Here is a 25676-nt window from a genome sequence, read left to right as displayed (position 1 = left end):
CAACAGAAATAAAAATCATGACATTACTGTCAATTTGATGAAAGCCTCTGTTCTAGCGGTGGGTAAAATAAAACATTTCCCCATGATTTAACTTCTAAGTGGTCCATCTGTGAAATCCGGAAATCGTGTAGGAACGGATCACAGCTACATGGTTCTCGTCACTGGAGATGACACACTATCACATTTCATAACGCTTTTAAAACAATTACCTGCACTCCAGATCGGCAAAACATTAGTTTACATCGTCATGACAACGTATATATTTCAACAACAAAAAATCTAAGACATTTAGAATTTTGGGTGTTACCCTAATACACTGTGCACCAGCCAGAGACCCTTGTTTGGTTAGTAGTGTTTCTGTAGCACTCATGTGATTGCAGAGTTTGCTAAACAAATGGCCAGTGGATTGATGCAAATAATCATGATATTCTGCCAGGTAGGCATAGGCTACTTGGTTAACATTTAATTGAGAAGATTTTGGGGAAACCTTTCCATTCACCAACAGACGGTTAGCATTAGCATAATCCCTAACGGCTACATAAAGTGTAGACGAGACCTAGGCGAGCACTGCACACAGACAGGGGCATTCCTGTCTTATGATTAACTTGGGCAAATTAATTAATTTTCAAATAAGTTAAAAATCTTTAGTCGATTTCCCGCTAAGTTCAAATAATTTAGTTGATTTCCTACTAAGTTCGATACATTTAGTTGATTTCCTGCTAAGTTCAATAAATTTAGTCAATTTTATGCTAAGTTCAATACATTAAGTTGATGTCCAACTAAGTGCAATACATTTAGTTGATTTCCTACAAAGTTCAATAATAAGTTCAAATCAAACAAAGTTTATTTGTCACGTGCGCCGAATACAACAGGTGTAGACCTTACAGTGAAATGCTTACTTACAGGCTCTAACCAATAATGCAAAAAATGTATTTGGTTGAACAATAGGTAAGTAAAGAAATAAAAACAACAGAGAAAAACAGTAGCGAGGCTATATATACGGTATCGAGGCTACATACAGTCAGGCTGATTGAGGTAGTATGTACATGTAGATATGGTTAAAGTGACTATGCATATATGATGAACAGAGAGTAGAAGTGCCGTAAAGAGGGGTTGGCAGTTGGTGGGTGGCGGGACACAAAGCAGATAGCCCGGTTAGCCAATGTCCGGGAGCACTGGTAGGTCGGGCCAATTGAGGTAGTATGTGCACATTTTCATTAATGTAGAGTTAAAGTGACTATGCATATATGATAAACAGAGAGTAGCAGCAACGTAAAAGAGGGGTTGGGGGGCACACAATGCAAATAGTCTGGGTAGCCATTTGATTACCTGTTCAGGAGTCTTATGGCTTGGGAGTAAAAACTGTTGAGAAGCAGTGACGCAACCAGTCAGGATGGTCTCGATGTTGCAGCTGTAGAACCTTTTGAGGATTTCAGGACCCATGACAAATCTTTTTGAGGGGGAATAGGCTTTGTCGTGCCCTTTTCACGACTGTCTTGGTGTGTTTGGACAATTCTAGTTTGGTTTGATGTGGACACCAAGGAATTTGAAGCTCTCAACCTGCTCCACTACAGCCCTGTTGATGAGAATGGGGGCGTGCTCGGTCCTCCTTTTCCTGTAGTCCACAATCATCTCCTTAGTCTTGGTTACGTTAGGATAGGTTGTTATTCTGGCACCACACGGCCAGGTCTCTGACCTCCTCCCTATAGGCTGTCTCGTCGTTGTCGGTGATCAGGCCTACCATTAAGTCTGCAAACTTAATGATGGTGTTGGAGTCGTGCCTGGCCATGCAGTCATGGGTGAACAGGGAGTACAGGAGGGGACTGAGCACGTACCCCTTGGGGGCTCCGGTGTTGAGGATCAGCGTGGCAGATGTGTTGCTACCTACCCTCACCACCTGGGGGCGGTCCGTCAGGAAGTCCAGGATCCAGTTGCAGAGGGAGGTGTTTAATCCCAGGATCCTTAGCTTAGTGATGAGCTTTGAGGGTACTATGGTGTTGAACGCTGAGCTGTAGTCAATGAATAGCATTCTCACATAAGTGTTCCTTTTGTCCAAGTGGGAAAGGACAGTGTGGGAGTGCAATAGAGATTGTATCATCTGTGGATCTGTTTGGGAGGTATGCAAATTGGAGTGGGACTAGGGTTTCTGGGATAATGGTGTTGATGTGAGCCATTACCAACCTTTCAAAGCACTTCATGGCTAAGGACGTGAGTGCTACGGGTCTGTAGTCATTTAGGCAGGTTGCCTTTGTGTTCTTGAGCACAGGGACTATGGTGGTCTGCTTGAAACATGTTGGTATTTCAGACTCAATCAGGGACATGTTGAAAATGTCAGTGACGACACCTGCCAGTTGGTCAGAACATGCCCAGAGCACACGTCCTGGCCCCACAGCCTAGTGTATGTTGACCTAATTAAAGGTCTTACTCACTTCGGCTACGGAGAGCGCGATCACACAGTCATCCGGAACAGCTGATGCTCTCATGCATGCCTCAGTGTTGCTTGCCTCGAAGCAAGCATAGAAGTGATTTAGCTAGTCTGGTAGGCTCGTGTCACTGGGCAGCTAGCGGCTGTGCTTCCCATTGTAGTCTGTAATAGTTTGCAAGCCCTGCCATATAAGACGAGTGTCTGAGCTGGTGTAGTATGATTCAATCTTAGCCCTGTATTGACGCTTTGCCTGTTTGATGGTTCGTCGCAGGGCATAGCAGGATTTCATGTAAGCTTCCGGGTCCAGCACCTTGAAAGCGGCAGCTCTTCCCTTCAGCTCAGTGCGAGTGTTGCCTGTATTCCATGGCTTCTGGTTGGGGTATGTACGTACAGTCACTGTGGTGACGACATCCTCAATGCACTTATTGATAAAGCCAGTGACTGATCTGGTGTACTCATCAATGCCATCGGAAGAATCCCGGAACATGTTCCAGTCTGTGATAGCAAAACAGTCCTGTAGTTAAGCATCTGTTTCATCTGACCACTTTTTTTATAAACCGAGTCACTGGTGCTTCCTTCTTTAATTTTTGCTTGTAAGCAGGATTCAGGAGGATAGAGTTGTGGTCGGATTTACCAAATGGAGGGCGAGGGTGTGTGGAGTACAGGTGATACAGAATTATTTTCCCTCTGGTTGCACATTCAACATGTTGATCCTGTTCAGCTCTCTGTACCGGACGTCATTTCCAGTCACAACTTGTAGACTTGTTTACGTGTTGCTGTGCGTTTTATTGCTAACCTTACTTTGCTACCTGCCAACTTTACGGTTTTTACTTTTTAATTACTGTTTATATTTTTAGTTTTTCTCTCGCTCAACTTTTTTCATTCAACTTTTTCACTCCGGACACTTTATCTGGACGTGATTCGTCAGGACCTCCCACTAGCCGAAGCTACGTAGTAACATTAACATGATGCCTTCTAATTGCAGTCGCTGTACTCATAATATACAGGAGAACGATCGCCTTACGGCAAGGATAGCTGTGCTACAAGCCCAGCTTCAGACGCAATCGTTAGGCAAGGGTCATTTAAGTGTAGGAAAGGATGAAACAGCGTCTGTGCCACCAATAAGTACAGATAGTAGTATAAAACCCCTCACAGTAGTATAAGTCCCCGCAGCCGGACAACTTTCTCATGGCGGAGGAAATGCTGTAGGAATGCTCAACCGGTGTCGCTCATTCAGCCGAAATAAACTTTAAACCGGTTCTCCCCATTAAGCAGCGAGTCGGAGACAGAGGCAGAGCCTTCTCTGGTCTCTACTCCTCCCGTTACGGGGTCTGAGACGCCAAAGCCTTCCACCATTAGCTCTGACAAATTGAAAACCCTAGTCATTGGCGACTCCATTACCCGCAGTATTAGACTTAAAACGAATCATCCAGCGATCATAAACTGTTTACCAGGGGGCAGGGCTAAGCCTGCCAGCTTAGTGAAGTCTGCCACTAGCACAGTCAGTGTAGTCAGCTCAGCTATCCCCATTGAGACCGTGTATGTGCCTCGACCTAGGTTGGGCAAAACTAAACATGGTGGTGTTCGCCTTAGCAATCTCACTGGAATAAAGACCTCCTCCATTCCTGTCATTATTGAAAGATATTGTGATACTTCACATCTCAAAATAGGGCTACTTAATGTTAGATCCCTCACTTCCAAGGCAGTTATAGTCAATGAACTAATCACTGATCATAATCTTGATGTGATTGGCCTGACAGAAACATGGCTTAAGCCTGATGAATTTACTGTGTTACCTCCTGGTTACACTAGTGACCATATCCCCCGCACATCCCGCAAAGGAGGTGTTGCTAACATTTATGGTAGCAAATTTCAATTTACAAAAAACAATGACGTAGTTTCCGTCTTTTGAGCTTCTAGTCATGAAATCTATGCAGCCTACTCAATCACTTTTTTAAGCTTCTGTTTACAGGCCTCCTGGGCCATATACAGCATTCCTCACTGAGTTCCCTGAATTCCTATCGGACCTTGTAGTCATGGCAGAAAATATTCAAATTTTTGATGACTTTAAAACTTCTTCGATATAGGGGGCGCTCTTTTAATTTTTGTATAAAAAAACGTTCCCGTTTTAAACAAGATATTTTTTCACGAAAAGATGCTTGACTATGCATATAATTGACAGCTTTGGAAAGAAAACACTCTGACGTTTCCAAAACTGCAAAGATATTGTCTGAGTGCCACAGAACTAATGCTACAGGCGAAACCAAGATGAAATTTCATACAGGAAGTGCCCCAGATTTTGAATGCGCTGTGTTCCAATGTCTCCTTATATGGCTGTGAATGTGCCAGGAATGAGCCTACACTTTCTTTCATTTCCCCAAGGTGTCTGCAGCATTGTGACGTATTTGTAGGCATATCATTGGAAGATTGACCATAAGAGACTACATTTACCAGGTGCCCGCTTGGTGTCCTCCATCGAAATTATTGCGTAATCTCCAGCTGCGTGCATTTTTCCATTTGGTTCAGAGGAGAAACCAAACTGCCACGAATGATTTATTATCGAATAGATATGTGAAAAACACCTTGAGGATTGATTCTAAACAACGTTTGCCATGTTTCTGTCGATATTATGGAGTTAATTTGGAAAAAAGTTCGGCATTGTAATGACTGAATTTTCGGGTTTTATTCTTAGCCAAACGTGATGAACAAAACGGAGTGATTTCTCCTACACAAATAATATTTTTGGAAAAACTGAACATTTACTATCTAACTGAGAGTCTCCTCATTGAAAACATCCGAAGTTCTTCAAAGGTAAATGATTTTATTTGAATGCTTTTCTTGTTTTTGTGAAAATGTTGCCTGCTGAATGCTAGGCTTAATGCTATGCTAGCTATCAATAGTCTTACACAAATGCTTGTGTAGCTATGGTTGAAAAGCATATTTTGAAAATCTGAGATGACAGTGTTGTTAACAAAAGGCTAAGCTTGTGAGCCAATATATTTATTTCATTTCATTTGCGATTTTCATGAATAGTTAACGTTGCGTTATGGTAATGAGCTTGAGGCTATGATTACGCTCCCGGATACAGGATTGCTCGACGCAAGAAGTTAATAGTCACATGGAAAAGTCCACAGACCCACTCCAAAAGGCTTTCGGGGCCGTCATCGACTCAGTGGGTTTTGTCCAACACAACTCTTTTTTCTGTATATATATCAATGATGTCGCTCTTGCTGCGGGTGATTCTTTGATCCACCTCTACGCAGATGACACCTTTCTGTGTACATCTGGCCCTGCTTTGGACACTGTGTTAACAAACCTCCAAACGAGCTTCAATGCCATACAACACTCCTTCTGTGGCCTCCAACTGCTCTTAAATGCTAGTAAAGCGAAATGCATGCTCTTCAACCGATCGCTGCCCGCTCCCGCCCACCCGACTAGCATCACTACTCTGGACGGTTCTGGAATATATACTTAGAATATGTTGACAACTATAAATACCTAGGTGTCTGGCTAGACTGTAAACTCTCCTTTCAGACTCACATCAAACATCTCCAATCCAAAGTTAAATCTAGAAATTGGATTCCTATTTCGCAACAAAGCATCCTTCACTCATGCTGCCAAACATACCCTTGTAAAACTGACCATCCTACCGATCCTCGACTTTGGCGATGTCATTTAAAAAATAGCCTCCAATACCCTACTCAATAAATTGGATGCAGTCTATCACCCGCCAGTAGCACGCGCTCCAGCAGGTATATCTCTCTGGTCACCCCCAAAACCAATTCTTCCTTTGGCTGCCTCTCCTTCCAGTTCTCTGCTTCCAATGACTGGAACGAACTACAAAAATCTCTGAAACTGGAAACATTTATCTCCCTCACTAGCTTTAAGCACCAGCTGTCAGAGCAGCTCACAGATTACTGCAGCTGTACATAGCCCATCTATGATTTAGCCCAAACAACTACCTCTTCCCCTACTGTATGTATGTATTTATTTATTTAGCTCCTTTGCACCCCATTATTTCTATTTCCACTTTGCACATTCTTCCACTGCAAATCTACCGTTCCAGTGTTTTACTTGCTAAATTGTATTTACTTCGCCACCATGGCCTTTTTACATTTTTTGCCTTTACCTACCTTATCTCACCTCATTTGCTCACATTGTATAAAAACGTATTTTTCTACTGTATTATTGACTATGTTTGTTTTACTCCATGTGTAACTCTGTGTTGTTGTATGTGTCGAACTGTTTTGCTTTATCTTGGCCAGGTCGCAATTGTAAATGAGAACTTGTTCTCAATTTGCCTACCTGGTTATTAAATAAAGGTGAAATATATATATATTTAAAAATTATACTACCAAACTACTATACTACAAAAGGAGAATGATACCCTGAAATAAAACAGTGTTCTGTTGATCGATACGCCAGTTCAACTTCAAAGGTGATAGTAGCAGGAGTGAGAGAGATGTGTGTTCCTGTGTTGAAGAAATAGTAATGAATCCACAGCTCCTCTGGACCGGAATCATGCATCCAGGCTGATTCTAGTCATAAAGAATATTAGCTATGGCATGCTGAAAATACATCAATAGGAACATGATTCCCTGGAATAAAACAGTGCTCCTTTGTTTGATATGGTAGTTCAACTTCAAAGGTGAAGTTAGCAGGAGAGAGAGAGAGAGAGATATGCGTAATGAATCGTCCCATGCTGCCTTCACAGCTCCTCTGGACCTGAATCATGCATCCAGGTTGATTCAAGTCATAACAAATATCAGTCTTAAATCATGTATCAATACATGGTCTATGGAATGGGAAGGGGTCGCTTGAAGTAGCTAGGGTTGTAAAGAGATGATGATATCAAAAGACAAGTTGGCTAATGAAACTTCAATAGCATATCTGTGATCTGGTAATGTGAAAGGTAGACTTCAGGGAATTTGAAATGATGCTGGTAATTTGAAACTGGCCACATCCTGTAAATAATTGGAATCATAAATAAATAATTGGATAGATTAATCGGGACAAAACATAAAGAAATTACAGGACAAAAAAAACAGAAAAAACAATATTAGACCAACGAGTTTAAAAAATGACATGGTAAACAGCGTCAAAACAGCACCACATAATTAACACAAAGTTAGCGTAGGAAAGCTGTGGGTGAAATTGTTTTAAATAAATAAAAGTCTAATTTCAACATGTTGGAGTGGATTAAAGCAGCAAAGCGGTAAGCCTCAATCAATAACACATTTACAGAAGCTCAACTTTCTCGTTCCAACCAGTTTGATCAGAGATGGAAAAGATCCCAGAGAGATAGAAACAGACCGAGAAAGAGGAAAGACAGAAGGGGGGGGGGGGGGGAGATCCCAGAGAGATAGAAACAGAGAGAAACAGAGTGAGAGAGAGAGAGAGTGAGAGAGTGAGAGAGTGAGAGAGTGAGAGAGTGAGAGAGTGAGAGAGTGAGAGAGTGAGAGAGAGAGAGAGAGAAAAAAAAAAGAAACAGAGGACAGGTCTAACAATGATAGCACAAGATCTACCTAGAGTAGGAACCACACTGCCCACGGAGGACAGGTCTAACAATGATAGCACAAGATCTACCCAGAGTAGGAACCACACTGCCCACGGAGGACAGGTCTAACAATGATAGCACAAGATCTACCCAGAGTAGGAACCACACTCCCCACAGAGGACAGGTCTAACAATGATAGCACAAGATCTACCCAGAGTAGGAACCACACTCCCCACAGAGGACAGGTCTAACAATGATAGCACAAGATCTACCCAGAGTAGGAACCACACTGCCCACAGAGGACAGGTCTAACAGTAACAGCCCTCCTCCCACTCTACCTCCGGGGCAGTAGCAGGTAGCTGGAGTGGCTCAGGCCCTCGAAGACACATCCAGGCATGGAAACACAAGTACAATTCTCTCCCACGCTGGGCCCAAACCACCATTGGATGCTGCTCCTGCAGTTCTGAAGTCTTCACCACAGCATGGCCAGCCTCAGACCCAACCCCTACCCAGAGATATACACAGCAGGCACCCATCGGAGCCCATAGTTAATGTATGATCCCCACAGTGAGTGGATGGCAGAGGAGAGGCTTATAGACTAATGAGAGGTGACATGTCACTATGTGACCCATAAGTGGCTGTGGGTTTGGAGGTAAAATCATGGGGTTTGACAGCACTTACTGTGCATGGGCCACAGTGGTAGTGACTAGCTTGAAGAGTGACTTGGCATGAGAAAGGTCGGAAGTCAGAGCTGGTGAAGTGCACTGCACTTAAAGTGAGTTTGTGCTTAGTGTCAACTTAATAGAAGTCAACTTTTGCACACTAGTAAGCAGGGTTGTGTTGGAGACCACCTAAAGCGAGTCCAAGTCAAGACCGAGGCCAGAGCAATGAGAGTCCAATTCAAGACCATGATTATCATTTTGTCAGATCAGCACCATAATAAAAGCTCCAAATGTAGAGTAAATCTTTGTCAATATTTCAGAAAAACATATGGATTCTTCAGCCATTCAGAAATGTATTCTGGGGGTAAATAGAGAGCCTTTCTTCAAATGCTCACAAACCACAGTCTGTAAATAGATAAAAATACCAAATTTTAAAATTATTCAGTACAACACTTTTCAGCTGTGCTAACATAATTGCAAAAGTGTTTTCTAATGATCAATTAGCCTTTTAAAATGATAAACTTGGATTGTCTAACACAACGTGCCATTGAAACACAGGAGTGATGGTTGCTGATAATGGGCCTCTGTACGCCTATGTAGATATTCCATAAAAAATCTGCCGTTTCCAGCTACAATAGTAATTTACAACATTAACAATATCTACAGTGTAGTTTTGATCAATTTTATGTTATTTTAATGGACTTAAAATTATATATATATTTCAAAAACAAGTACAAGTGATCCCGAACTTCTGAACGGTAGTGTACAAAATATGCATGTACCAGTTCACGCAGAAGTTGTCATTTCTAAAAACTGAATTTTACGTGAGAATGTGCTGATCCTCCCGCCAACTTTAGACCACGCGTACGCACAGTTTATAGTGGTTTAGGTACTGCATTTCAAGAAGGCAAAGGTAGCCTAGTAGCCTTGTGCAAATGAATGACTGACCAGGTGAATCCAGGTGAAAGCTATGATCCCTTATTGATGTCACTTGCTAAATCCACTTCAAATCAGTGTAGATGAAGGGAAGGAGACAGGTTAAAGAAGGATTTTTAAGCCTGGAGACAATTGAGACATGGATTGTGTATGCGCCATTCAGAGGGTGAATGGGCAAGACAAACAATTTAAGTGCCTTTGAACGGGGTATGGTAGTAGGTGTAAGGCCCACCGGTTTGTGTCAAGAACGGAAACACTGCTGGGGTTTTCAAGCTTTCAGTTTCACATTTACATCAAGAATGGTCCACCACCCAAAGGACATCTAGCCTACATAACACAACTGTGGGAAGCATTGGAGTCAACATGGGCCAGCATCCCTGTGGAACGCTTTCAATACCTTGCAGAGTCCATGCCCTGACGAATTGAGGCTATTCTGAGGGCAAAGGGGGGTGCAACTCAATTTTAGGAAGATGTACACTAACTATTTATTTTACCTTTGAATACTAAAATAATTAGAAATAGGCATCTGTTTTCTATTATTTATTTTATTTCAATGATCATTGCGAGACCGAGTAAAGGATCTGATACTAAGACAAGACCCGAGATATTCAATGTGGTCTTGAGTTCTACAACGCCGCTAATAAGTACATACCACATGCTTGGTGAGCTGAGCAATGATCCTATCTTTACTTCTCAGCTCCTCTCTCAGCTCCTGCACCTCCTTCAACAGCTCCTCCACCTGTAAAACACAGAGAAGACACATCTTAGTACAGCCACACAGTTTTATTTGACCCCTACTGGCCTTAAACACACATCTCCACCCGTCCGCCGCAGGGCTGCCAAGATCTGAGCCAGAATGCAATTTGTGAATTCTCCAGAGGACGGCAGGGAACACAAAGTCTAGCCCCAAAATACACAGGGGGGGGGGGGGGGGGTCCATCGACCAATCACAGGTCAGAGTCACAAACCTGGCTGGGATGTTGGGATGTCTCATTGCAGGAGGGAGAGACAGACGGAGCCTGTGAATGAGAGAGGGGAGAGAGAGAAATAGAGGAGAGAAGGGAGAGCGGGGAAAGACAGGGGAGAGAGTGAGAGAGAGAGAGAGAGAGAGAGAGAGGATAGACAGATGACAGAGCGAGAGGGGAGAGATGGAAAGATTGTGAAAGAGGGGGGAGAGAGAGCGAGAGAGAAGGGGGAGAGAGAGCAAGATCATGTTTAGAAAGCCAAGGATGAAAGACAGAGGGAGATGCACAGACAGATGACAGAGCAAGAGGGGAAAGACAGAAAGATTGTGAGAGAGGGAGAGAGATGAGGAGAGAGAGGGGCAAAGGAGAGAAAGAGAGCGAGAAGGGAAAGAGAGAGAGCGCGGGAGAGTGTGAGAGAGCGAGAGAGCACGCGAGACTGTGAGTGCGCGAGGGAGTGAGTGTGAGAGAGCGAGGGAGCGAGGGTGGAGAGCGCAAGAGAAAGAGCATGTTTGGAAAGCCAGAGGATGAAAGACAAAGGGAGATGCACAGACAGATATGACGGAGCGAGAGGGGAGAGACAAGATTGTGAGAGAGAGAGAGATGAGAGAGAGAGATAGGGGATAGAGATCGAGATGAGGAGGGGCGAGAGAGAGAAGGGGAAGAGAGAGCAAGAGGGGAGAGCAAGGGAGTGCGAGTGAGCGAGAGGTGGGTGAGAGAAGGGGGGAAAGAACGAGAGGGGGAGAGAAAGAGAGAGAAAGAGCATGTTTGGAAAGCCAGAGGATGAAATACAGAGGGAGATGCACAACACACCTGTCAGGAGGGGAGAGATAATAAGCTGGGCCCGGGTCAATGCAGCACATCAAAGGCTCAGCGCCACAGTGGGGCCCTGGCCATGCAACTTTAATGTGCCTCAGCCAAAGACGGAGCGGAAGCCCCAGGCCCAGACATTCACATGTGCTCCCAGCCCAGCCGGGCTTCCTTTGGCCGCTACCCATTGCCCACTCCCCTCCTTGGTCCCTACACTCCCTACACTCCAGCCCAGCCAGACAAACACACAGTCCATGCATGACCAACAGATTAGTGCATACATGGCTATATACTGAATGTATAAATGTATTATAAATGCATGTTGGCTCCTGCTCCAACGCCGTGTGGTGTGAGTGCATGTTAGGCAATCCAGTCATAGGGAGCCTCTGGTTTGGAGCCTTCTCCATCCATGTCAATAAACTGAGCTGAGCTGAGCTGCTGTCGTACAGAAGGGTTCTGCTGGCCCCCAGGGAGGGGGATGAGAGCTGTGGGTTGGACCATGTTGTTAGGGTCTTTGTGGTTCAGGTTAATCTTGCTCGCCCTCGTTGGTGTCATGCCAGCACCCCCCCCCCCTCCTTCTCGCTCTTACCCACTCTCTCTCGCCCATCTCACTCTCTTTCTTTCTCGGCTTAGCTTTCCCTCTCCCAGACAGACATGCTACGCTAAGCTGGTTGAGACAGAGAGGCAGGGGCATTGTGACATCGAGAGGAGAAGGAACAGAACAGACTACCCCTTGTTTGAGTCATTTAAAAAGGGAGATTCGAGGTAAAGAGAAGCAATGTGCCCAGAACATGCAGGCAATTGCAATCGCTCACAATAGACACACACAATGGATTCCAGGTTCAAAAAGGTAATATACCAAAACAAGCAGCCACACACAAACAGACCTAGCGCTGACACAGTGACAAAGATAACCAGAGAATGGAGAATGTATTATTTCCCACAGCGTACACAAACAGGGTATGTACACAAACAATAAACAAACCAAACCACTAAGGCCATGTGTACACAAACAGAAGATGGTACTGGTAACATCAGGATAAACAGCCTTGGACAAATAACTATAACATGGACCAAATCCACTGTCTACATGGGGTTTGTTTGACAGTACACTTTCTACTGTAGTCCAGTGTGTGTGTGTGTGTGTGTGTGTGTGTGTGTGTTTAAACAGTGGGTCTTACCTGTCGAGCTCGAATGGGGTCCTCTCTGGATTCTGGACTCAATGTATCCAGAGTGTTGTCCATCTCACTACCAACCTCCACCTAGACAACACCACCAAAACATATAGGATTCACTCATGTTAGGCTTGTTAATTGCTGTCTCACTCATGTTCCAGAGGGAGAGGGGAGAGGGTCTGCCATGACTAACATATACATTTTATATTTATTTAGCCAACCTTTGAGCTTTTTTTTTTGTTGTGGCTATAAAGAGCAATTGTTTGGCTGGGGCAGGGCATATAACAGAAGGCTGGCTCGTCAACAGCAGGGACTGTATCCCAGCATTATAATAGCTATGCTTGTATCTTTGTGACTCTTGCACACACTCAACTGAATAAACTCTCCAAACTCCTACCACCTCCACTCCACCCCCTGGGTTGGGCCTAACTATGCCAGGAGTGGTTTTAGCATGTCTTGCTAACAAAAGCACTTAGAGTGCTCACACACTGCTCAGTAAGCCACTGAGAGTCAAAAGTTTGAAGGCATTAAGTGCACTTCATGTAGACCCAGTGACATGGGCTGTTTTTACAGAACATCATCCGTTTGATAGAACTGTCATGTCTTTACTATCATTAACTGAAGACTGATAGTTTTTAATCAAAGATTCTCTGTAATTAGTTACTGCGCGATCAACTGATTAATCACGTAACTAATTAACTAGGAAGTCGGGGCACCAAGGAAAAATATTCAGATTACAAAGTTGTAATTTCCTAAAATAACTTTTCAGATATTCTATCTAATCAATTAGTCTTCAAATTAATTAATTATTTACTTTGCCTCACGTTAGTCTCATTCCAAACGTCGTAAATTGTTGGTTATCTGCACGAACCCAGTCTTCACTATGAGTCATCCATACATCAATTGTCTTAAATCATTTATTTATTACTAACTAAGTAATTCACAGAAATGCATAAACTAACTAACAAACAAACAAACAAACACGGTAAATGTGGTTACATGAAATGATAGGAGAATGTGCCCTAGTGGACTAAACCGGCATGGCGGCTTGTTAGACAAAAGGGAGGGTGGGGGTCGACTAAGAAGTCACTACAGTTAATGATTATAACAATTTAAATGCTAATCCTTTACACATGAACGCTCACTCAATCGGGAACAATTGCAATCAATATATATATTTATGCTCGGTGTGTCGTCTTGATCGCTGGTGAAAAGTTTGTGTCTTTTGTAGAATTGTCCGTCTCTCTCCCTCTCTCTCTCTCGGTTGTGGTTAGAGGGGATAGTTCAAAGTGACATTCATTCATTTGTTATAGAATGGATGTTTCGGCGGTTGTCATTCTTCGCGTTCAATGATACTGAATTCCTAGCTGCACACTAGTAATCAATATCAAAGACTTGTTCTTATTCTGTCGGTATCGATAGTCTTAAGAGTTTAACCACGTGGTATGGTTAAAAGATTCAGCAATGGTCTACAACCTTTGTCTCATCCTAATGGAGAAAAGCATGGTCTGCAACCTTTAGCCATCTCATAACTGAGGTAAGCTCAGTCTGCTGATCGAAAACCCGAGTGGGGTTTTTATTGGGAATGGCAGAAAAGGCTGTCCCAGGATATCTGACCCTAACTGGGCTCAGGGGCGGTCCTCTGATTTAGTTCAAATCAAAAGGGAATTGTATTTTTCTTCATTAAACAGTCCAAAATCATATTACACAATTATACAAATAGTATCATACTCATTCATCTTATACAACAATTAGATGTAAACCTCATATCTGAGGCTATTATATAAATAGCGTTATGGTAATGTGGCCACACCGTCTCCCATGAGCTTTCCCAAGTTGTGACAAACGGACCAGCTTGTAGCTGGATTCTTCACCGATCTTTTAAACTTTCTCCGGAACATTACATTTGTTCGTACCTCAAGTTCTGTGAGGTGGAAGGATATCCTTTGTCCTCTATGATAGTTTACTCTCTCTCTACTATGTGTCCATGAGGAGATCCTCTCAGGAATTTATGACCTCTGACCACAGCAGCCTAGTTGAAGGAGGCAAGGAGAGGGGGGTTGCTATACCCAAAGAGGCCAACGTCATGACAGAACCTTGGAGAGAAGAGGACAGGAGAGTGATTTCAATTGATCACTAAAAAGGTAAGTCTGTTCCTAACACAACCATGGCTTTAACAAATAAAAAATGATAACTTCTCTTAATAGTGGCTCAGGTGAAAAAAAGGAAGGAATGTTCACAGGACTCTTGTTTTCTATTCTAAGAAGAAACCAAGGGACCGCCGTAAGATATTTTCAATGTGTTAAAGGGAAAATGCTTAATCTTGTAACAAGATTATAGCATCGGGCCAGTAACTGAAAGGTTGCTGGATCTAATCGCCGAGCTGACAAGGTAAAAATCTGTCGTTCTGCCCCTGAGCAAGGCAGTTAAGCCGCTGTTCCCCGGTGCGCAGCCGTGGATGTCGATTAAGGCAGCCCCCCGCACATCTCTGATTCGTTCATAAATTCAGAGTTTTGTCAGATTGTCCGTTCGTAAATTCAGAGCGTTTCGCTCTCTGAGATTTCAGAGCGCACACTGGACTCTCTGGCCAAGGAGTAGGGTTGATCAGAGAGTTCTGACCACACAACGGCAGTCAAGCACTTAAGGTAACTGGCTAATGTTGGCTAGCTTGCTAGCTACTCCCAGACACAAATGAGAGAACACCTCACTCTGACCATTTCACTCGCCCTAGCAGAGCTGGTTAGGCTGTTTTCATGTTATCCAGGGCGTCGGTAACTGTAACTGTGCTGCTGGCAACAATTGAATCATGCTTTTTTGCCTACCTTTATTAAACGGGTGTTGAGCGTTCGCAAATTCATCAGTTATTATGCGCTCTCAGACAAGAGTGCTCTGAAATCGGAGTAGATAGCCAGAGGGAATTTATGAACGCACCCTAGGTTATCGTTCATCTTTGTGCGAACATTGAGATTGTGCCATTTCCATGGCAACGTTTCATCTGACAGAGAGAAAAGGAATATCTTGTGCATTAGCAATGGCATGGGCTGCAGCCGCTACACATTCAAAGAGCTCTTTTAGTGTCAATCAGGCTTTCAATAAAGATATTCTGACACACAAGATGTCGCGCTATCCACATTTCAACAAGCACCAAAGAGTTACTACATGTCTGATCATAGAGTGATGAAGTGTTTTGTGAGACACTTCCTATTGAAGAGGACTGGAGAGGAGGATGATACTGTCGTCTCAGTGCATAAGTAGGAGGGAGTCTGAAAGCTGCTCTTCAACTTGGCCGTCATTGTAGGCCGTCATTGTAAATAAGAATTTGTTCTTAACTGACTTGCCTAATTAAATTAAATAAAAATACACACTGCCTGGAGCTCAACAATGGAGCTCAGCTCAGCTCCCTCAGAGGGTGTGGATCTAAGATGGCCTGACTTCCCCTCCACTTAGTACTTGTGTTACACAGAAAACGCAAACCGTTGGCAGCAGATCCACAAGTTCTGCCATGAGAGGTGACTGTATAGTTCCCTTAAGGAAAAACACTTTTAGTCAATCTGCTTTCTCTGTGAGAGCTTCCCATGTCTGGAACACACTGCCATCAGACACACAACTTCACCAACTATCACACCTACACAAAAAACATGAAGACATGGCTAAAGGCCAATCAGACTTGTGAACATAGTCCCAAGCTGTGTGTTGCCGCTTTCCATGTTGTCTGTAGCTTGTGAGGTGTGGAAACACTTTGTTGCTTTTTGTGCTATTTCTCTGTCTGCGTGCTGCTCGTCCAATGTTTCTCTGTCTGCGTGCTACGTGCTGCTCGTCCTATGTTTCTCTGTCTGCGTGTTGCTTGTCCTATGTTCTCTGTCTGCGTGCTACGTGTTGCTTGTCCTATATTTATCTGTCTGCGTGCTACGTGTTGCTTGTCGAATGTTTCTTTGTCTGCGTGCTACGTGTTATTTGTCACGTTTCTGTCTGCGTGCTACGTGTTGCTTGTCCTATGTTTCTCTGTGTGCTACGTGTTGCTTGTCATATGTTTCTCTGTCTGCGTGCTATGTGTTGCTTGTCCTATGTTTCTCTGTCTGCGTGCTATGTGTTGCATGTCATATATTTCTGTCTGCATGCTACGTGTTGCTTGTCCTATGTTTCTGTCTGCGTGCTACGTGTTATTTGTCACGTTTCTTTGTCTGCGTGCTACGTGTTGCTTGTCCTATGTTTCTCTGTCTGCATGCTACGTGTTGCTTGTCCTATGTTGTTCTGCATGTGCTCACTGCTCATTGTTTGTCTGTATTGTTATTGTAATAGTTTTTAATAACCTGCCCAGGGTCTGTGGTTGAATAATTTGTCAGCTGGCTAAAACAGGCACTTTTACTGAAACGTTGATTTGTGTGCACTATCCCTGTAAAAATACAAATAAACTCAACTCACCTCACCCTTGGCAGTGATTACAGCTGTGAGTCTTTCTGGTTAAGTCTCTTTTTGTTGTGTCTACACTTGACACTGACATGTGACTTCTGCAATCAGAATATGAAGATCGCATTGAAAAGACAGTTTGTGATCTAATTGCATTCAGATCTAGCTGACCACTTCAGGTGGTGGTCACGGATGCATCGTGTGCAGATTTCTCCTCCGTCTGGACATAATCAGGGTACCGAAAGTGCATACAGTGGACAACGTCATCAGCACTCCTCCAACAAGTCTCCAGAAAAAACGTGTGTTTTGGGAATGAGGTACCTTTCCATTTTAACGTTGGAGGAAATACGTTCCTAGCGTGTGACGAATGTGCTTGCTGGACTCATAAATGCTAACTAGCTAGCTAAAGTTTAGTAAAACATTTTATGCTAACTGGTTTGCAATCCCTGTGTTGCGTGCTAGCTACAGAGGTTAGCTGGCTAGTTAGCTACAGTAATTAGCTACTGCCATCAGTTGCTGTTGTGCTATTATAATAGTTTGTCTATTCCACTGTTTGTAGAATGCATACTGGCATTTGAATATAGTGCGAGAAAAAGGAATCCGGCCACAATAGACACGGTTGAAATTCTATGATCAGATTACTAAAGCTGCATGAACTTTTAAGTCTAAACAAGGCCTATGAGCTTTGCACACCTGGATTGTACAATATTTGCACATTCTTCTTCTTAAAATTCTTCAAGCTCTGTCAAGTTGGTTGTTTATCACTGTTTGACAGCCATTTTCAAGCCTTGTCATAGACTTGCAAGCCAATTTAAGTCGAAAATGTAACTAGGCCACTCAGGAACATTCGATGTCGTCTTGGTAAGCAACTCCAGTGTATATTTGGCCTTGTTTTAAGTTATTGTCCTGCTGAAAGGTGAATCTGTCGCCCTGTGTCTGTCAGAAAGCAGACTAAATCAGGTTCTCTCAAATTTTGCCTGTGATTAGCTCTATTCTGTTTATTTTTATCCCAAAAAACACCCTAGTCCTTGCCAAAGACAAGCATACCCATACCATGGCGCCGCCACCACCATGCTTGAAAATATGAAGAGTGGGACTCAGTGCTGTGCGGTGTTGGATTTACTGCAAACATCATGCTTTGTATTCAGGACAAAGTTAATTTCTTTGCCACATTTTTTTGCAGTTTTACTTTAGTGCCTATTGCAAACATGAGGCATGTTTTGGAATATTTTTTATTTTCACGCTGTCATTTAGTTTAGTATTGTGGAGTAACTACAATGTTGCTGATCCATCTTCAGTTTTCTCCAAAAACAGCCACAAAACTCCCTTTGGCCTCATGGTGAAATTCCTAGCGGTTTCCTTCCTCTCCCGCAATTGAGAAAGGACACCTTTATCTTTATAGTGACTGGATGTATTGATAGACCATCCAAACTGTTATTAATAACTTTACCATGCTCAAAGGGATATTAATTCATTTGTAAAAAATTCTAAAAACATAATTCCACATTGACATTACGTGGTATTGTGTTTAGGCCACTGACACAAAATCTCAAATTAATGCATTTAAAACATTTGGAAAAAGTCAAGGTGTGTGCATACTTTCTGAAGGCACTAAACAGTATAAACAGGAAAACAGGAAACAAGCCACGAGTAAACAAATAACAGCCGGGTGTAATCAGACACCTCACGTCGCCACCACATTTATCTCCCATTCCTCACTGACAGAGACACGCATTATTAGCCTTTGGCATCATCATTCCCACAGCCTCAGTTGCTGGAGTGTTGGGGAATCGCCCGCTGTCATCATTGATTCTGTCAGATTGGCACACAGAGATATGAATTGTCTGTGGGAGGTGGATGGGGCTGTGCAAATCTATGATGCGAGTGATGACAACAGTGTTGACAATAGCCCTATGGGACTGCAGTGGAACAACAACAGAACCACTGTTTGGATGCAAAGAGATACTTGGAAGAGTCTCAAATGGCACCCTATTCCCTATATAGTGCACTTCTTTTGACCAGTTCCCATAAGGCTTGACCAGGACCAATAAGGCTTGACCAGGACCAATAAGGCTCTGTCCAGGACCAATAAGGCTCTGTCCAGGACCAATAAGGCTTTGACCAGGACCCAGAAGGCTTTGACCAGGACCCAGAAGGCTTTGACCAGGACCCAGAAGGCTTTGACCAGGACCCAGAAGGCTTTGACCAGGACCCAGAAGGCTTTGACCAGGACCCAGAAGGCTTTGACCAGGACCCAGAAGGCTTTGACCAGGACCCAGAAGGCTTTGACCAGGACCCAGAAGTGCACTACATGGGGAATATGTTGCCATTCGGAACACGTATCATCCCTTGTGTCCAAGCTGGGAGAGAGTCAGGTTATCGATGGCTCTGTCTAAGGTGCTTTGTTGATCTAATAAAATAATATTTAGCATGGCTATATAGTCGGAGAGGCCGGGGATCATTTCGGGGAAATTAATTGTTTCCCAGAAGCAGTCAAAAGGTTGATTGTGTAATTTAAAAAATCCAGCTCAGCAGTATGTCACTGCACTGAGCCTACTGTTACAGACACAGCATAGAGAAAATATCCCAAAATGTCACAGAAGATGATATTGGTGCCAATCACTCTCCTACTCTCTTGGGCCGGCAGGTAGCCTAGTAGTTAGAGCGTTGGGCCAGTAACTGAAAGGTACAAATCTGTTGTTCTGTCCCTGCACAAGACAGTTAACCCACTGTTCCCCGGTAGGCCGTCATTGTAAATAAGAATTTGTTCTTAACGGACTTGCCTAGTTAAATAAAAGTTAAATCAAATAAAAAATACTAAACTCACCGGCTAAGATACTATGTCCCAGCTAAACCTAGCAGATATGTACAAACACAATGTCTGCGTAACAAAATGGCACCCGTTTTGACCCATATGGGCCCTGTAGTGCATCAAGGGACTAGAGTGCCATTTGAGACACATGCAGTATGTGGCCCCCCTGCATCCTCTGGGGACTTTGGGGAGGAGGGAGATAAATGGAAAATCAATAGGGACAGCGCGCAACAACAGTGACTATTGAGCATCATTCTTCAGAAACACAGCAGAGAGAACTAAAGCTTCTCCTGCAGAAAGCAACACAGCCAATCTGACATTGTCTGTGCAGCCCACTGTTTAAAAGCATCCGTGACTGTGCAAATACACCTTAGACATTGAGGGGAAAAGTCCTGAGGGTAAAATTGTAGGTCATCAACGGAGCCTGTTGAATGACAATACACATCTAATAATAATTCCAGCCTGGATCGGACTCGCCAAGATACAAAGGATCATATGACTCTAAAATTAGAGCTCAGTATGAGTCGCATCCCTAGTATAGACATAAAAACACTAACAGTGGAAATCAGTGAGTCAGTGTGTTTGAATCCCAACAATGCATGGAAATAGCGTGATTATTGGATTGATTGCATTTAAGTGTCCACCGTGTGTGTGTGTGTGTGTGTGTGTGTGCTCAGAGTATGAGTGTAGCAGAAGTGGTGTGTGTGTGTGTGTGTGTGTGTGTGTGTGTGTGTGTGTGTGTGTGTGTGTATGGCCGACCTGCAGCAGTAGCTTCAGGTGTTCTAGCTGGGTCTTGACAGAGCAGCAGTCCTCCGCCATGTGTTTCAGAGTCAGCTCGTCCAGCTCCACAGCCTGATGAAGACCTGACAAGCCTGTGCCCTGGTACCCATCATACGGCTGGAACCCAACGTCACTACTGGAGAGGTAGAGGGACAGGGAGGCCGAAAGACCGAGAGAACACGAGAGAGAGGGGGGACAGTCAGAGTAAGATGGGGAGAGAGGAGACAGTCAGTCACTGCACGTGAGACGGGGGTGAATCAGAGTCCCCACGGGAGGAAGCCTGTGACAGCCGAGTGGCAGGCAGGAGGACAAGACATGTTATCCGCTTACCAAGGCACAAGTGGCTGTCTCCCACATGTCAGCAGTGCACACATACATAATTCACATTGACCTAGCTCAATCTCTCCATTAGGGATGTGGAAATGGAGGAACAATGTAGGGCTCTCCCACCCTGTTCCTGGAGAGCTACCCTCCTGTAGGATTGAACTCAAACCCTGTTCCTGGAGAGCTACACTCCTGTAGGTTTGAACTCCCACCCTGTTTCTGGAGAGCTACCCTCCTGTAGGTTTGAACTCCCACCCTGGTTCTGGAGAGCAACCCTCCTGTAGGTTTGAACTCCCACCCAGTTCCTGGAAAGCTACCATCCCACACCAAAACACTGGTATTTATCATCCTATAGGTTATTCTCCATCTTCTTTTGTTTTCAGCACTTTTACCTGAAAAACTAATTTTGTCTCATAATGCCATCCAGCAGCTCACCGGTTGTCATTGTGGAGGTGATCCTCTGCATTCCAACAGAGCTGTCTTCTCCAGTGGGTCAGATGGGACATCCCATCAGTATCTACAACAGGAGACAAAGGCATGGAGTCAAAGGAGGACCTCACACACACACACACGATTTGGCTAAATAAATAAATTCAACCGTTAAATGTTGCCGTAAGGTATGATGCTAATATCCTCTGATATACAGTGCCTTGCGAAAGTATTCGGCCCCCTTGATCTTTGCGACCTTTTGCCACATTTCAGGCTTCAAACATAAAGATATAAAACTGTATTTTTTTGTGAAGAATCAACAACAAGTGGGACACAATCATGAAGTGGAACGACATTTATTGGATATTTCAAATGTATTGGATATAACAAATCAAAAACTGAAAAATTGGGCGTGCCAAATTATTCAGCCCCTTTACTTTCAGTGCAGCAAACTCTCTCCAGAAGTTCAGTGAGGATCTCTGAATGATCCAATGTTGACCTAAATGACTAATGATGATAAATACAATCTACCTGTGTGTAATCAAGTCTCAGTATAAATGCACCTGCACTGTGATAGTCTCAGAGGTCCGTTAAAAGCGCAGAGAGCATCATGAAGAACAAGGAACACACCAGGCAGGTCCGAGATACTGTTGTGAAGAAGTTTAAAGCCGGATTTGGATACAAAAAGATTTCCCAAGCTTTAAACATCCCAAGGAGCACTGTGCAAGCGATAATATTGAAATGGAAGGAGTATCAGACCACTGCAAATCTACCAAGACCTGGCCGTCCCTCTAAACTTTCAGCTCATACAAGGAGAAGACTGATCAGAGATGCAGCCAAGAAGCCCATGATCACTCTGGATGAACTGCAGAGATCTACAGCTGAGGTGGGAGACTCTGTCCATAGGACAACAATCAGTCGTATATTGCACAAATCTGGCCTTCATGGAAGAGTGGCAAGAAGAAAGCCATTTCTTAAAGATATCCATAAAAAGTGTCATTTAAAGTTTGCCACAAGCCACCTGGGAGACACACCAAACATGTGGAAGAAGGTGCTCTGGTCAGATGAAACCAAAATTGAACTTTTTGGCAACAATGCAAAACGTTATGTTTGGCGTAAAAACAACACAGCTGAACACACCATCCCCACTGTCAAACATGGTGGTGGCAGCATCATGGTTTGGGCCTGCTTTTCTTCAGCAGGGACAGGGAAGATGGTTAAAATTGATGGGAAGATGGATGGAGCCAAATACAGGACCATTCTGGAAGAAAACCTGATGGAGTCTGCAAAAGACCTGAGACTGGGACGGAGATTTGTCTTCCAACAAACAATGATCCGAAACATAAAGCAAAATCTACAATGGAATGGTTCAAAAATAAACATATCCAGGTGTTAGAATGGCCAAGTCAAAGTCCAGACCTGAATCCAATCGAGAATCTGTGGAAAGAACTGAAAACTGCTGTTCACAAATGCTCTCCATCCAACCTCACTGAGCTCGAGCTGTTTTGCAAGGAGGAATGGGAAAAAATTTCAGTCTCTCGATGTGCAAAACTGATAGAGACATACCCCAAGCGACTTACAGCTGTAATCGCAGCAAAAGGTGGCGCTACAAAGTATTAACTTAAGGGGGCTGAATAATTTTGCACGCCCAAATTTTCAGTTTTTGATTTGTTAAAAAAGTTTGAAATATCCAATAAATGTCGTTCCACTTCATGATTGTGTCCCACTTGTTGTTGATTCTTTACAAAAAAATACAGTTTTATATCTTTATGTTTGAAGCCTAAAATGTGGCAAAAGGTCGCAAAGTTCAAGGGGGCCGAATCCTTTTGCAAGGCACTGTAACTGAACAAGACCTGCAGAAAATGTTAGTCAATTGAGTGCAAAAGATGGAAAAGCATGATCAATCAGAATAAAACACACATAATGCATTTTAGAATCCCAGGTACTAAGAGAGGTTTTTCTGTTTTGAGTTTACTAGCAATTTGAAATATTTGGGTCTTTATTTTGGTTGACCTATGACCTTTCTGTAAAGCACATCTTCCATGGCAAATTCAGCAAGTAGAGCTCTTGGAGGAGTTCAAGGAAAAACAAAAACATTGGCTGGGAAGCCTGTGAGGTGAGATGGAAGGAGTGTATGATGAGACTTTGAAATAGACTGTTGGATATGCCAATTGCTAGAATAGCCAGCAAAGTGTTTCACTGGGATCTCTCTATAGGGGGTCTGGGGATCCGACATATCTGACCTTTTTAAACAGTAACTGTGAACATCCATACAAAATTGAATGAAGGGAGACTAGATGTTATTAAAAAACAACTGAAATGAAATGGGTAGAGCAGAGTATCGTAAACCCACGTTTAACTTTTTGTTTGATTAAGGTGGACGATTTCAGGTGTGAGAGATATGTTATGTACAACCTACCTGAACGCAGGTGGTCACTGTGTGCACAGGTAAGATCAGGGATATTGACCCTGTGTACTGAAACAGGTGGGAACTGTGGTGAAATGGAAGAGGGGAGACTTTGTAATTACTGTGACCTCGAAGAGGCAGATAGTAAAAATCACTTTATGCTTTATTGCTTCTTACTACGACACACGCTTGTCTCTATTCCGGAAAGCCCACCAGGTATTATGTGGCTGAGCGACGAGGAAAATGTAAGGAAAAAGTACAAATGGTTGTTCGTCAATTGTATGTTCCGGTTTGCCAATTTTTTTGATAAAGCCTGGAATAAAAAAAAAAGACCACCTCTAATTAAATGTATTATTTCGTTCTAGACATAGGCCTATACCAAAATGCACATATAGTGCCTTGCAAAAGTATTCAGACCCCTTGGATTTCTGCACATTTGATTGTGTTACAAAGTGGGAATAAAATTGATTGAAATATACAGAAAATCCTAGAGGGAAACCTGCTTCAGTCTGCTTTACACCAGACACTGGGAGAAGAATTCACCTTTAAGCAGGTATGCTGAGCGATTAACTGAAATGTCAGTTATTTTTTGTTTTTGAAACAACCAATTGACCAAAGTTGGTTCAATTATTTGAAGTCCATTTTTTCGAGGGATTTTTCTATGAGCTCAAAGTGCACATTGCACTGCAGTTTCTCTAGAGATCAATCAGATCAAGCCCGAACTGTGCAATAAAGTAGGGAGTTGTAGCTTCCAACAGGCCCGAAAATATTTCGCCTGCTACATACGGTATTAGAGATAGAGGAATGTGTGATCAAGGGACAGAGAGCAGTTGCTTCTCAAGGTACCTCTATCTGAAAATGCATGATCTAAGTGATAAACAGTTGCTATTCAGCAGTCATACAAGTATGCCTTATTTACTTTGAAGAACTACTAAAATAGTGATTTTGTCAGACAGCATAGGCAGCAGCTCTATAGAGATGAGATGACTTGGAATTAAATAATAAAATCATCAAATAAAACAAATGTAATATACACAACAAATGAAATATTTTATTAAAGTAAAGTAATGTGAATAAATGATTGTTAATAAGTGATAAGCAGTAATGAGCCGTCACAATACCATCATGGAACTTTTATTCTGTGTTACAGCATTCAACCCTCATAATGCATAGGTAATTTAAAATGTTTTTTTTTAAATGATCGAAACAAAAATCTAAAACCGACCTCAAAAAGCACTAATTGCTCAGCACTATCAGCAGGACAATAACCTACAACACAAGGCCAAATCTACACTGGAGTTGCTTACCAAGACAGTGAATGTTCCTGAGTGGCCAAGTTACAGTTTTGACTTAAATCTGCTTGAAAATCGGTGGCAAGACTCAAATTGCTGTTTAGCCATGATCCCCAAGAACTATAAAAAGAATAATGGGCTAATATTGCACAATTCAGCGACTTACCCAAGAAGACTCATAGCTGTAATTGCTGCCAAAAGTGTTTTTAACATGTATAAGCTCAAGGAGGATAATACTTACTTCATTTTTTTTTTTTTTATGTTTAAATCTTCCACTAAATTTTTGACCAAAAAATGACATCCATTTAAATCCCACTTTGTAACAATAACATTTGAAGAAATCCAAGGGGTATGAATACTTTTGCAAGGCACTGTACGTATAGATTGGGCCCCTTTGTTTTTACACTGCTGCTACTCACTGTTTATTATCTATGCATAGCCACTTTACACATTACCTAGACTAACCTGTACCCCCACACATTAACTCAGTACCGGTACCCCCTGTATATAGCCTTGTTATTGTTATTTTATTGTGTTACTTTTTGATTATTATTTATTGAACTGCACTGTTGGTTAAGGGCTTGTAAGTAAGCATTTCACTGTAAGATCTACACCTGTTGTATTCGGAGCATTTGACAAATACAATTCGATTTGATTGGGCCGTCTTTCACACTTTAATTCTTTCTTGGCTTTTAAAACCCGTCAACACCCTTTTTCTGTTTAATGTGTCAAGGGATGGCTCGCCAACTGAAGGGATG

The 25676-nt window shown here is 42.9% G+C and overlaps 1 protein-coding gene across 9 annotated transcripts in view; it reads right to left on the bottom strand.

Moving 5' to 3' along the window:
- Positions 1 to 25676, bottom strand: part of ccser2b (coiled-coil serine-rich protein 2b) — a 121957-nt gene that overhangs the window by 27290 nt on the left and 68991 nt on the right. For 6 of the 9 annotated variants that reach the window (XM_021564846.3, XM_036946256.2, XM_021564844.3 and 3 more), the window contains exons 5-8: positions 21226 to 21307; positions 20446 to 20602; positions 12474 to 12554; positions 10173 to 10259 (exon numbers count right to left, since the gene is read on the bottom strand). In XM_021564846.3, coding sequence (XP_021420521.3) covers positions 10173 to 10259; positions 12474 to 12554; positions 20446 to 20602; positions 21226 to 21307 — 407 coding nt within the window. The remainder of the gene's footprint in view (positions 1 to 10172; positions 10260 to 12473; positions 12555 to 20445; positions 20603 to 21225; positions 21308 to 25676) is intronic. The other 3 variants (XM_090201968.1, XM_036946257.2, XM_090201967.1) reach the window with 1 other exon arrangement.

Source organism: Oncorhynchus mykiss, chromosome 16 (genome assembly GCF_057628025.1).
Source record: "Oncorhynchus mykiss isolate SJ-2025 chromosome 16, ASM5762802v1, whole genome shotgun sequence".
Classification (NCBI taxonomy): domain Eukaryota; kingdom Metazoa; phylum Chordata; class Actinopteri; order Salmoniformes; family Salmonidae; genus Oncorhynchus; species Oncorhynchus mykiss.
This window is presented reverse-complemented; position numbering and strand designations above follow the sequence as displayed.